General features: G+C 38.6%; 1 protein-coding gene across 8 annotated transcripts in view; it reads right to left on the bottom strand.

The window, feature by feature from the left end:
- Positions 1-12,987, bottom strand: part of LOC126252467 (E3 ubiquitin-protein ligase CCNB1IP1-like) — a 185,749-nt gene that overhangs the window by 54,605 nt on the left and 118,157 nt on the right. For all 8 annotated transcript variants that reach the window (XR_007545845.1, XM_049953371.1, XM_049953378.1 and 5 more), the window contains one exon: positions 10,395-10,611. Coding sequence is in view for 7 of the 8 variants with exons in the window: in XM_049953371.1 (XP_049809328.1) it covers positions 10,395-10,611 (217 nt within the window). In the remaining variant the exon portion in view is untranslated. The remainder of the gene's footprint in view (positions 1-10,394; positions 10,612-12,987) is intronic.

The following is a 12,987-nucleotide window of genomic DNA, read 5'->3' as shown; positions in this document are numbered from 1 at the left end:
GTGTTATCATTGTCTGTTCAAGTAATGATACACTGTGCTGATGCCTAATAGATTTTAGGAATCAGACTTAACCTATGAGCTCCTTTCAGATATAAAAGAGTGAGACCTTCTCTTAAGTAGAATCCCATCTTTCTATGAAAATGACTTCTTTTGATATGCACAGTATGCCCTGTTATTGCAGATCACCTGTATCTGCTTGGTCAGTAAGGCCATCTTCTCAGGCTCTCATTATTGATTTGATATTTTTCCTGCAAACTGAACATCCAAACTGTTGATTGTTAATTTTATGGGATAACTAAGATCTATTTGGATCTCTGTACATTACTAGGGAGCTATACAAATAGACAAGGCAAAACACTGCACATATGAATATACCTAATGCACCTGGTCCATGCAGCCAATCTCAGCCAGATGATAGAGAACATAAGGGTCTTGTGCAGAGATTTTGATGGAGATTATAAGATATTTATGGGGGGAGAAACAGGAAGCAGCCTGGCTAGCAACTTAAGACTGCAGCATTAAAGGTGACTTGGAGGAAATAGGAACAGCAACAGCACACATTCGTTTTACAGAGCTGCACCAGCCCTGAGTTAACACAGACGTTAGCCGTGTTAACAAAGAGCAGAGTGGGCAGCTTTTCACTGAAACAAAGCCTCATAACTACGCCTGTTGCAGCAGTTTGGAGATGGTGATATACAAGGCATGGCCTGCACCTTGATGTGAGTGAGAAAGAAATATTTGTCAAGTGCCATGCAAAAATTGTATCGGGGATGCGAGGGGGAGGGAGGGGGGGGGGGGGGTGGCACAAACACATAAGACAAAACCCCTGTAATTACCAGAGTCAAAGGGGCAAATTTTTTAGGTTATTAGAGTCAGGCTACAGACAGACCAGTATTGAAAGAAACTAGATCAGAACAGGACCATAACATATGTAACACTTAACAGAAACATAAAATTAATTCGTTTCATCGGAATATTAGAAGGGTGATTAGCCAGATAGAGGAGCCTCTTGTATGCCTAAAAGATGTTGAAAATTCTGAAGTGCTACATGTTCTGAACACTTAGCCAAGCGATGGAGAAGTTAAGTATCAGGGATTTCAGACAAGTATCATTTTCATTGAAAAAGGAATAGTTGCAACATATGTAACAGTCGGACACAAATACAGAAAAAACAGATTTTGTGGAGATCAGAACCTAGAAGCATGTGATTGTGAGTTTTTACTGCAGAATACTTCTCTGATAATGGCAACAGCCTACAGATCCCCTTTAGGAAACTTTCAGCTATTTATGAGAAATCTAGGAGCATTAGTGAGCTTCCTCTCAGACAAGATGATACAATTAGTATAGTTTGTGAAGGCAAGGAAAATATCTAGTTCCAATAGTTAATTTTCCAACTTGCATGGAGCAAGATAGCAGGACCATGACTGAAAACATATAAATGACAGTGCTCAGGCTGAAACAATTAGGGTGTATGCAATTGTTAATGGACCACCTGATTATGACGCACAATTAATGGAAATAAACAATATGGCACCTTGCAGACCTGAGGCTTGTTCATATAAAGCAATAAGGCTTATTAACTCGAACAGGATACAGTATTTTAAGAGTAAGTTAAAAGAGGTGGTATGGTATGAGGTATATGTAGAAAGAAAAACTAATGTCAGATTCAAGTTATTTGACAGTAAATTTGTGTCAAAATATGAAAATTGCTTTCTTAAAAAGTTATCAAGAAGACCCATTAAAAAGGCATGCCATGGATAATTAAGGGCAATAAAATCTCATTTAAGAGGAAGAGGAAAATTTATATAAAGGCTAGATAGGCTAGATTAACTCAAGATATGACATATTTGGATACTGCTAAAAATTATGTAGCATTCTAGGGAAAGTCATTAAAATGTCCAGAAGTATGCATGTCCAGACAGAAATAAATAATGTAGATAATAAAACTAAAACTATATGGGTTTTTGTCAAATGGGAGGCAAGACAGCCAGTGAGTCTACAAGATGTTGTTGTTATTGTGCTCTTCAGTCGTGAGATTGGTTTGATGCAGCTCTCCATGCTACTCTATCCTGTGCAAGCTGCTTCATCTCCCAGTACCTACTGCAGCCTACTTCCTTTTGAATCTGCTTAGTGTATTCATCTCTTGGTCTCCCTCTATGATTTTTACCCTCCATGCTGCCCTCCAAAACTAAATTGGTGATCCCTTGATGCCTCAGAACATGTCCTACTAACCGATCCCTTCTTCTAGTCAAGTTGTGGCTAACTCCTCTTCTCCCCAATTCTATTCAATACCTCCTCATTAGTTATGTAATCTACCCATCTAATCTTCAGCATTCTTCTCTAGCATCACATTTCGAAAGCTTCTATTCTCTTCTTGTCCAAACTATTTATCGTCCATGTTTCACTTCCATACATGCATACACGCCATACAAATACTTTCAGAAACGACTTCCTGACACTTAAATCTATACTCGATGTTAACAAATTTCTCTTCTTCAGAAAAGATTTCCTTGCAATTGCCAGTCTACATTTTATATCCTCTCTACTTCGACCATCGTCAGTTATTTTGCTCCTCAAATAGCAAAACTCCTTTACTACTTTAAGTGTCTCATTTCCTAATCTAATTCCCTCAGCATCACCCGACTTAATTCGACAACATTCCATTATCCTCGTTTTGCTTTTGTTGATGTTCATCTTAAATCCTCATTTCAAGACACTGTCCATTCCGTTCAACTGCTCTTCCAGGTCCTTTGCTGTCTCTGACGGAATTACAATGTCATCGGCGAAATTTTTATTTCTTCTCCATGGATTTTAATTCCTATTCCAAATTTTTCTTTTGTTTCCTTTATTGGTTGCTCAATAAACAGATGGAATAACATTGGTGAGAGGCTACAACCCTGTCTCACTCCCTTCCCAACCACTGCTTCCCTTTCATGTCCCTCGTCTCTTATAACAAATTGTAAACAGCCTTTCGCCCCTGTATTTTACCCCTGCCACCTTCAGAATTTGAAAGAGAGCATTCCAGTCAAAATTGTCAAAAGCTTTCTCTAAGTCTACAAATGCTAGAAATGTAGGTTTGCCTTTCCTTAATCTATCTTCTAAGATACGTCGTAGGGTCAGTAATGCCTCACGTGTTCCAATATTTCTACAGAACCCAAACTGATCTTCCCCAAGGCCAGCTTCTACCAGTTTTTCCATCCGCCTGTAAAGAATTCGCGTTTGTATTTTGCACCCTTGGCTTATTAAACTGATAGTTTGGTAATTTTCACATCTGTCAACACCTGCTTTCTTTGGGATTGGAATTATTATATTCTTCTTGAAGTCTAAGGATATTTCACCTGTCTCAGACATTTTGCTCACCAGATGGTAGAGTTTTCTCAGGACTGGGTCTCCCAAGGCTGTCAGTAGTTCTAATGGAATGTTGTCTACTCTCAGGGCCTTGTTTCGACTCAGGTCTTTCAGTGCTCTGTCAAACTCTCCACGCAGTATCATATCTCCCATTTCATCTTCATCTGCATCCTCTTCCATTTCCATAATACTGCCCTCAAGTACCTCGCCCATGTATAGACCTTCTATATACTCCTTCCACCTCTCTGCTTTCCCTTCTTTGCTTACAACTGGGTTTCCATCTGAGCTCTTGATATTCATACAAGTGGTTCTCCTTTCTCCAAAGGTCTCTCTAATTTTCCTGTAGGCAGTATCTATCTTACCCCTAGTGAGATAAGCCTCAACATCCTTACATTTGTCCTCTAGCCATGCCTGCTTATCCATTCTGCGCTTCCTGTTGATCTCATTTTTGAGGCGTTTGTATTCCTTTTTGCCTGCTTCATTTACTGCATTTGTATATTTTCTCCTTTCATCAATTAAATTCAATATTTCTTCTGTTACCCTCATCTTTTTACCTACTTGATAATCTGCTGCCTTCACTTCATCCCTCAAAGCTACTCATTCTTCTTCTACTGTATTTCTTTCCCTCATTCTTCTCAATTGTTCCCTTATGGTCTCCCTGAAACTCTGTACAACCTCTGGTTTAGTCAGTTTGTCCAGGTCCCATCTCTTTAAATTCCCACCTTTTTGCAGTTTTTTCAGTTTTAATCTACAGTTCATAACCAATAGATTGTGGTCAGAGTCCACATCTGCCCCTGGAAATGACTTATAATTTAAAACCTGGTTCCTAAATCTCTGTCTTACCATTATATAATCTATCTGAAACCTGTCAGTATCTCCACGCTTCTTCCATGTATACAACCTTCTTTTACGATTCTTGAACCAAGTGTTAGCTATGATTAAGTTATGCTCTGTGCAAAATTCTACCAGGCGGCTTCCTCTTTCATTTCTTACCGCCAATCCATATTTACCTACTATCAAATTCCAGTCACACATGACTATTAAATTTTCGTCTCCCTTCTCTATCTGAATAATTTCTTTTATCTCTCATAATACATTTCTTCTATTTCTTCGTCATCTTCCTGGGCTTACATTTCAGCAAGATAATTTCCACCACACATGGCAAGAGTTTCTACTGATTGTCTTCATATTGCCAAACCCTATCTTAGCCAGCAAGGTCACCAAATCTTTCCCCAATAGCAAATGTTTGGGGCATTATGATGGGGAGGGCCCTCCAACCAGCTCAGGATTTTGACTATCTAATATGCCACTTGGACATAATTTTGCACAATAACTCTCAGGAGGACACTCAACAAGTCTATAATCAATGCCAAATCAAATAACCACTTGCATAAGAGCCAGAAGTGGACCAACACATTATTGACATGCTCATTTGTGAAGTGCTTTCTCTTGAATAAATCATCCAATTTTTCTGAAATTGTAATAATTTGTGTGTCTGAACATGTACATCACATCTACTGATTTCCATCCCATTCCAATAATTCCTTCTTTCTTTTTGTCTTAGAGTATTCACAATTTGAGAAGATCAGTCATGTCCAGACGTACAATATTAGAGGGAAAAACGGCCTTTATTACTCATTAATTAAAGCTGTCAGTGACTGGTTCAAATAATACCACATGCCGTGAATAGGTTCCCTCCCACTTCTCAGTTCGGCAATGCCCTTAGTGCCATCTACGCACCTTTGTTGAGCACTTTAAAAATTTATCTGTACAGACACATCTCATGAGGGATTCCTAGGCACCTGCAAACAGACAACCCCATGACACCCTTCAGCTGTGTCACATTACACTCCTGCTCTAGCACATGCCAGTGGGCAAGCAAATCATAGAGTATCGAAGATGTTGCCTGCCTGCAGGAACCCGGGAACCCGTCAAGGGTTGTCTCTGTACAGTTAAATTTTTAAAGCAATCAATGAAAGTGCACTGGTGGCACCAAGAATGATGCCAGACTGGATGGTCTTGCAAGGACCATTCACTGTTTTCATTCACACAGGTATCAATGTGGCACCCCTTCGCGATAACACCACAGGAGTGTGTGAAACAGGAGGACTGAAAAAGCATAAAGTGATGGGAAATACCGAATGAAAACAATTGATTCATTTGGTTGTTGGAAAACAATCAACTCATTTGGTTGTAGTTTTACATATAGGTTGAATTATTCATTCATTCTTTTGAGTGAAACCAGTCCGGCATGGGAGCAATTAAATGAAAACAGTAATTCAGTTTGTTGGGCTACTCATTCATTCTTTTGAATGAAATGAGTCTAAGGCCAGTTGGTTATTTTTTTCAAGCGAAAACAGTCTGTGGGAGCAACTGAATGAAAACATTGGACACAGTTGTAGCTTTGAATATTGACTGAATTATTCAGTCTTTCTTTTCAAGTGAAAACATGCAGTAGTTTTTCTGTCGGTTGAACCATGTATTCATTCTTTCAACTGAAAACACTCTTTAGTGTTTTAGCTGACAGAGCTATACATTTATTCTTCTGAATGAAACTAGCCTGCAGTACTTTCATTAGTTGAACTAAAACTGTGCTACATTATATTGCCAGAGGGTAGACCTACCCCCAGGGGTAAATGAAGACATTTCTTGGGGGGGGGGGGGGGGGGGTGTACACACCCATGATGGTGTTAATGGAAAATTAAGGATTTACATGTTCATTTAATTATGTTCTGAATGGAGTAATTTTCCTTTTCATCATTTAAAATCGATTCATATATTGTTATGGATTAAGTTGTTCCAGGTGCCATTAATGCATAATTAATTAAACTGACTTATTGCTGGTGTAGACCTGCCATCAGTTAAATTGCTGACCACAGACAAAAACTCCAAAAACCCCAAACACCTGGGTCAAATCAGATTATTTTCCCAGGTACACAAAGTACGTAGACGATAAGTTGGCTGATGGCCGTGATGTATCACAGGTAATGGTGACATGTGAGGGTAACGTTCCTTTGCTTGGGTTTCGGCACCGACAATGCCAGCAGGTATGCACCTCCTACTGATCTACAGATATAAATTACGCACGAGAGTAACAAGGATTTGTGAATGCGCATTATTGAGACATTCATGTCTAAATATAGTGCCGTACTCATTTGCAGTAAGGAATATGATCATAAATTAAGTCAGTTTTAATAGAGCTCAATGAGTAGAAGGCAAATGGAATTTAAAATATTCAGTTGTGTGGCGGGCGGGGCGGGTTGCGATGCATGCTGTCACCAACTGTCAACAGCTTCTCACTGTCTCAATAAAGAAGTATGGAAAATACAAGTTGTTCCGAAATGATCTTCAAAATTTTGATCACATATATTTCAGAAATGGGCAGCATAATGCTCATGCATACCTAAGGTTCTAGTAGCCACTTAACAGGGTTCACTGTGTTAAGGCAGGGATTCCCAAAGTTTTGCTGTGATGGAATACTTTGAGAATATTAGTACTTCAATGGTGCATCTTGATTATCTTGAAGGTTAATATAATTTTAAAAAATGAGAAGAACTGGTTTTATTTAGGAATTACTTCAATTTTAAATCATAGTTAATAACATAGAAATCATCATAAAATTAAAAAGTAGTTAATATCTTGAAATGTTAACAGAAAAGCAATGTTATTAATAGTTTTTTGTGGAGAACTTACTCACTTCTGCAAAACACGGTTTGGGAAACCTTTTGTTAAGGTGACCATATTTTCTAGACCAAAATTCAGGACACATTAAAAAAATTTGATATTGCAAAAAGTCTTAATTAAAAAAAATTGGTACAGATCTAGAAAAATCCTGACTGTCACAAAACAAGGGAAGTGACAAAGGGATGGATGGTCACCTTAAATGTGTGCACCATCTGCAGCACACAGGTGCAAAATTCCAGTTTCATGTCCAGCCTAGCATGTCCTCATTAACGTATGTTATTGCTGCTCTGATGCAGGATCTGTGATCCTGCACACCCTGCCCAAAGAAAAAAATGTAATACAGTTCTGCAGGACCTGGGTGTCAGATCTGGGCTGTACCGACCATTCCACACACTATACCAACTGCTGGACAGGTGGCCGGTCAATAACTAATGTGGGAAAAAAAACAGCTTTAGGTGTGTGTGTGTGTGTGTGTGTGTGTGTGTGTGTGTGTGTGTCTACATTATGCCACAAACTGCACCTTTCGACCTTTCTAGCTATTCCCATTTCTGAAGTATACGTGATCTAAGTTGTAAAAATCATTTTTGAACATCCTGCGTACATATAGGGAAGCATCTAAGTGTGCTTACTGCTGGGTTTTTAACAGACTAAATTGAAGAAAATACATATGGGCGAGTCCTCATTTAATGTATTTTAACTAAGGTTTACTACACTCTATTTATTTCCAGTCAGTCGAATTTCCCCAGACATGAATAAAGGTCCAGGTTTACCTCAGATAGTTGGATAAAAATCCCTCCAGTATGCCTCTGAACACCCTCAAAACTAGGGCCAAACTGGGGAAACTTGGATGTACCAGTATTGCAGCCATAGATAGTGGTTCGAAGGTGACCATAATTGTTTCCTTAACAATATATGAAGAAGAAAGGAAGAGCTTTTCTTGTTTCAGCAACTGTTTGCATTCTGTTTTGTAGAAAATGTGCGATGATGTCCACAAATTAAAAATCATTTGAATATAGCCCATAAGCACTTATTCAGCCATTTATTTGTGTGGAAGGTACCTATGTTGTACAGAAAATTACATCACTGGCAACGTAGGTACAAATTACTCACATGTACACAAGGCTGTTTACATTTCACAGTCTATGAAAAGCAGCATGTGTAGTATTTCATGGGTATGTACAAGTACTACTCACATTCAAACATCATACTTCAGTTTCAAAGTTATCTATCTCAGGGCAGCATTATTAACAGTCTGTAACAGCGTAACCAGGTTTTAATCCCTGTAGCACTCTGGGAGTGACAACTGGATTTGCCTGACCACCGGTGCATTCAATTCTTAGCAGAAACAACAGATGGTTTTGGTGCTGTTACATCATTATTGTCGCTGCATTCTGTTGGAGGAGGAGATTAGTGTTTAACGTCTTGTTGACTGCTAGGTCATTAGAAATGGAGCACAAGCTTGGATTATGGAAGGATGGAGGGGGAAATCGGCTGTGCTCTTCCAAAGGAACCATCCCCGCATTTGCCTTAAGTGATTTGGGGAAATTGCGGAAAACCTAAATCAGAATGGCCAGACGCAAGTTTGAACTTTCATCCTCCTGAATGTGAGCGAATGTGATAACCACTGCACTACCCAGCTTGGTTGCACTCTGTTGTCACCTCTCATCAGTATTACTGTCATTCTGATATTTGCAGTAACTTTTAGTTCAGTTTTTCGGCTATGTTTATTAATAGTGTGTTCATGTTATAGTGAGTGAGCCTTTTGTTTGCCTTTTGCATCGAAATGCCAAAACGCACAGTTGGGAATTTTAAACAAAAACTGAAGAAGATGTTGTGATCTTTACAATCTGTAAAAAGGAAATACGTTTTCACTGTTCATACAGTAATCTAAGGGACCACTTGAAAAAGAAGCACCATTGTTTCTTACACATTGCACCTGCTAATTTGTCAGAAGATACAACAGGCAGTCAGCTCCTCCCATCCACTGCTGGCACCATGGCTATTCTACTGTTTCTGGCTCCATGATGTGTGCTGCTGCTTCCTCTGTTGGCATTGCTACATTCACAGATGTAGCAGGTATGTCAAACACACAACCTCATTTCACAAGACTTACTATGCCTTTAACAACAGCAGTAAACCAACCCTCTAATCATCCAAGTACTGTAGTCACACAAGCATCGAGGAGGTACCAAGAAAATAAAAGAATTATCTAGTAGTAAAATTAAACAGACTGACAACTCCTCATTGGCACTATGGCTGAGTGTTATCTTCCATTTTTTGGGTTGATACAACCATATTTATGAAGCTAGTTAATCCACTGGAACTGGTGTATACTTTGTCTTCCAACTAAACCCTGACAAACTGTTAAATGATCATTGTCTTGAAATTAGGGATGTTATTGTCAATTGGCTGAAACCAAATATGTCACACTGAGTGCCGACAAGTGGACCAACATACATACACAAGGACTTTTTACAGTGAAAAGCCACTTTATTGAGCAATACTAGCTGTAGTCGGCTTTTACAGCCACTGTGCACATTGCTAATTGGCATACTTCTGAAAACATTACCAAGAGCATTAAACCAACTGTTTCTGAGAGGGAATAGGTGACAAATTGTTTTCTCTTGTCATTGAATGAGAGTGTTACGGTGGATATAGCAAGGAAAATTAATGTTGTTGTTCATTTTGGGTGTGCTGCTCACACACTTTAATTTAGTAGTGTCAGATTTTTTTTTTTCTGGGAAGTCTTGGAATTCCTGGGATCAGTACTGATATCGATCACAGACAAATCGTCAAGATTCTCAAGTCCTACAAGCAGCTATCTGGATTTATTTTATAATCTTCTGTGTTTAGACTTTCATGCCCAAATCAGGAATCACTGACCAGGTTAAGTTTAAGGCTGAATGTCTTTTACCTTAAAGTTTCCACATGTCTTCTGCAATATGTCAGCCTATTCCAATGCAATAGGTACATTTGCTTCACTCATGATCAAAACTTTCTTCCAAATATTGTTCAGAAAAGTGAAACATTATGGACAATAAGAAGATGAATAAAAAAATGTAAAAAAGGAAAACAGAGAAAGATGTTTTCGTCATATACTATCGCTGGCAGAGGTATATTTACCAGATAATATTTCATCATGAAGTTCAAAGTAATAAAAGCATATTTTTCAGACAATATTGGTAGTTACCATCAGCATCATTTTCAGCTCTTAGATCTCCCTTTTTGAAGTGGATCTTTTTGTCTTGTAATGCGAGTTCTTGGATGCAATGCATCTGGCAGAGGTATGTTTACCAGGTAATATTTCATCATGAAGTTGAAACTGTAATAAAAGCATATTTTTAGACAATATTGGTAGTTACCTTCAGCATCATTTTCAGCCCTTAAATCTCCCTTGTTGAACTGGATCTTTTTGTCTTGTAATGGAGTTCTTGGATGTAATGCGTCTAATGTGGTGGGACCAAGAGAGAAATGCAATCCAGTCTTGCCATTCTCATGACAGCAGAAGTTGTTCGCCTGTTCCTTTTCATTAGCTTTGGCGAAATTTAGTTGTGTACGACGCAGAGCCTCATAGGATGCCTGATAAGTCCAAAAATAACACAATATTTTACTGTATGAAGCACATCAGTACTGAATTTCCCTCATATTTGGTGGTTGTAACTTACATAAATATGTGAAGGTGTTGCAATCTACTACAGAAATAATGCAGACGCCTATAGTATAACTAATATCTCCTCACTTAGTGTTGACTAAGGATTCAAGATGGTAGCAGTAAAAGTCTCAAAAATATACTTGAATATCCCTTGATTTTGCATTCACCACTACTTTGCAGTTTTGGCTATGTAGTCATTGCCAAGTGACTGTATAAGATAACCCCTCAAACTGAATAACATAACTGCTCAAGCTAATATACTTTTTATGGATTAAATATTATCTGTCTGCTTCTGTAACTGAGTGGTCAGCATGTCTGACTGCTGCGTAGAGGACCTGGGATCAATTCCCACTACAGCGACAGATTTCTTTTCTTGGTAGGTGCACTGTAATAGGTTCCACTTAGTCTCATGATGCCAGCTGAGGTGCTATTCAAATGAGAAGTAATTGCTCCAAGGTCTGGAAAGCTGACATTGGCTAGGAGAGAAGTGTGTTAGCCTCATGTGCCTCCATATTACATCCAAATGATGCCAAATGGCACAGCATGACATGGCAGCCAGTTGGCACTGCGTAGTCCTCTAGGTCTGATCACAGACTTAAGTCTTTTTTTTTATTATTTTTCTTAAATATCTTTACAATTACTTGAAAAAACATGTCTATTTGTTGGGTTATATTATACAGTCACTTGAAAATTGCCACACAGCTGAAACTGCACAGTAGTGTTGAATGCAAAATAAAGGGATATATCAATCCAGCCAATGACTGCATGTGTCAGATTGTTATCACTCAGAAAAAAATTGATAGTTACAACTGTGTACTATTCCCCAGCAGCAAATTTCGAAACATATTTGGAAAAAATGGAACCACTAGGAAAGCCTTAGACCAAATATTTATTAACAAGGATAAATATGCAGAATAAGTAAACTATGGAATCCATGATTCAGTCATTGCAAGTCCTTAACCTTCAGAATGAATGCATTATCAAAACCAAGAAGGACACAAAGCTAGCACCCCCCCCCCTTCCCCCTCCAAATGATACTACAAGTATATATGCCTACTAGCTAGGTAGATAAGAGATTGAAACAATTTCCAGTGAAATAAACAACATTAGTCCCCCACAGATGAACTCGTAGAAATGACATCTTCGACATTTACATATCTCTTCTTCAACAAGCTTACTCAGAAGCTGTCTCTTATACAAATTCTTAATAAGTTCCAGAACTCCTCGGCCCATTGGCTACAACAATGTCATTATGTTAGACAGTACAGATTTAATTTTGATGCTGCCACTGACCATAGCTCCTACAGCCAGATTTGATGGGGCATTGTCAGGATGAAATGTGACAATATAATACAAAGGATAGTTGCTGCTCACCATATAGCAAAGATGCTAAGTCACAGAAAGACACAACAAAAAGACTGTCAGAAAATTAGGTTTCAGCGAACAAGGCCTTTGCCAAAAGTGGATGATGCCCGACAGAATCCAAACTGACCACCTCCTTCCTATTCGCCACGATCAACCATTGCTTCACCCACAACATATGTGGGGTACGGCTATGGGCTCCTGCATGGCACCATCCTATGCGAACTTATTCGCGGGTCATGTACAGGAATACATCTTAAACACACAGAATCCCAAACCTCTCACATGGTTCAGATACACTGATGACAACTTAGTGATGTAGATCAAGGGTGAGGACATCCTATCCACATTCCTCCAGAACCTCAACACCTTCTCCCCCCATTCACTTCACCTGGTCCTACTCAACCCATCAAGTCACCTTCCTCAATGTTGACCTCCACCTCAATGATGGCTGTATCAGTAGCTCCGTCCATTTCAAACCTACCTACCAACAGCAATACCTCCACTTCGACAGCTGCACCCATTTCATACCAAGAAGTCCATTCCATACAGCCTAGCCACATGGGGCTGTTGTAACATCCATGAGATAAATTTTAGCTACAGTGAGATGAGAGGAAATTATGCCTCTAACAGTTATAAACATTATCTATCCGACATATGGAAAAAACAGTCAAATAAAACAAAACTATGATAAATATTAATTATTTGTATAATATTTTATGATGTAATTGGACATATCGATGTGTATCATAGAAAGACAATAATAGTTATAAATTCCTTTTATGATCTGTGTTCGTCTTCCTTTGTTTTTACCTTTTTTTGGTTGGCTTTTGTAGGTTGCAGACGCAAGATGCATATCAAACTGAGGTCTGTTAAGAAATTGTAATTATTTATTAATTATTATTTGAGAATAGAGTTCTTTATTATTATAAATATGTATG

Source organism: Schistocerca nitens, chromosome 1 (genome assembly GCF_023898315.1).
Source record: "Schistocerca nitens isolate TAMUIC-IGC-003100 chromosome 1, iqSchNite1.1, whole genome shotgun sequence".
NCBI lineage: Eukaryota > Metazoa > Arthropoda > Insecta > Orthoptera > Acrididae > Schistocerca > Schistocerca nitens.
This window is presented reverse-complemented; position numbering and strand designations above follow the sequence as displayed.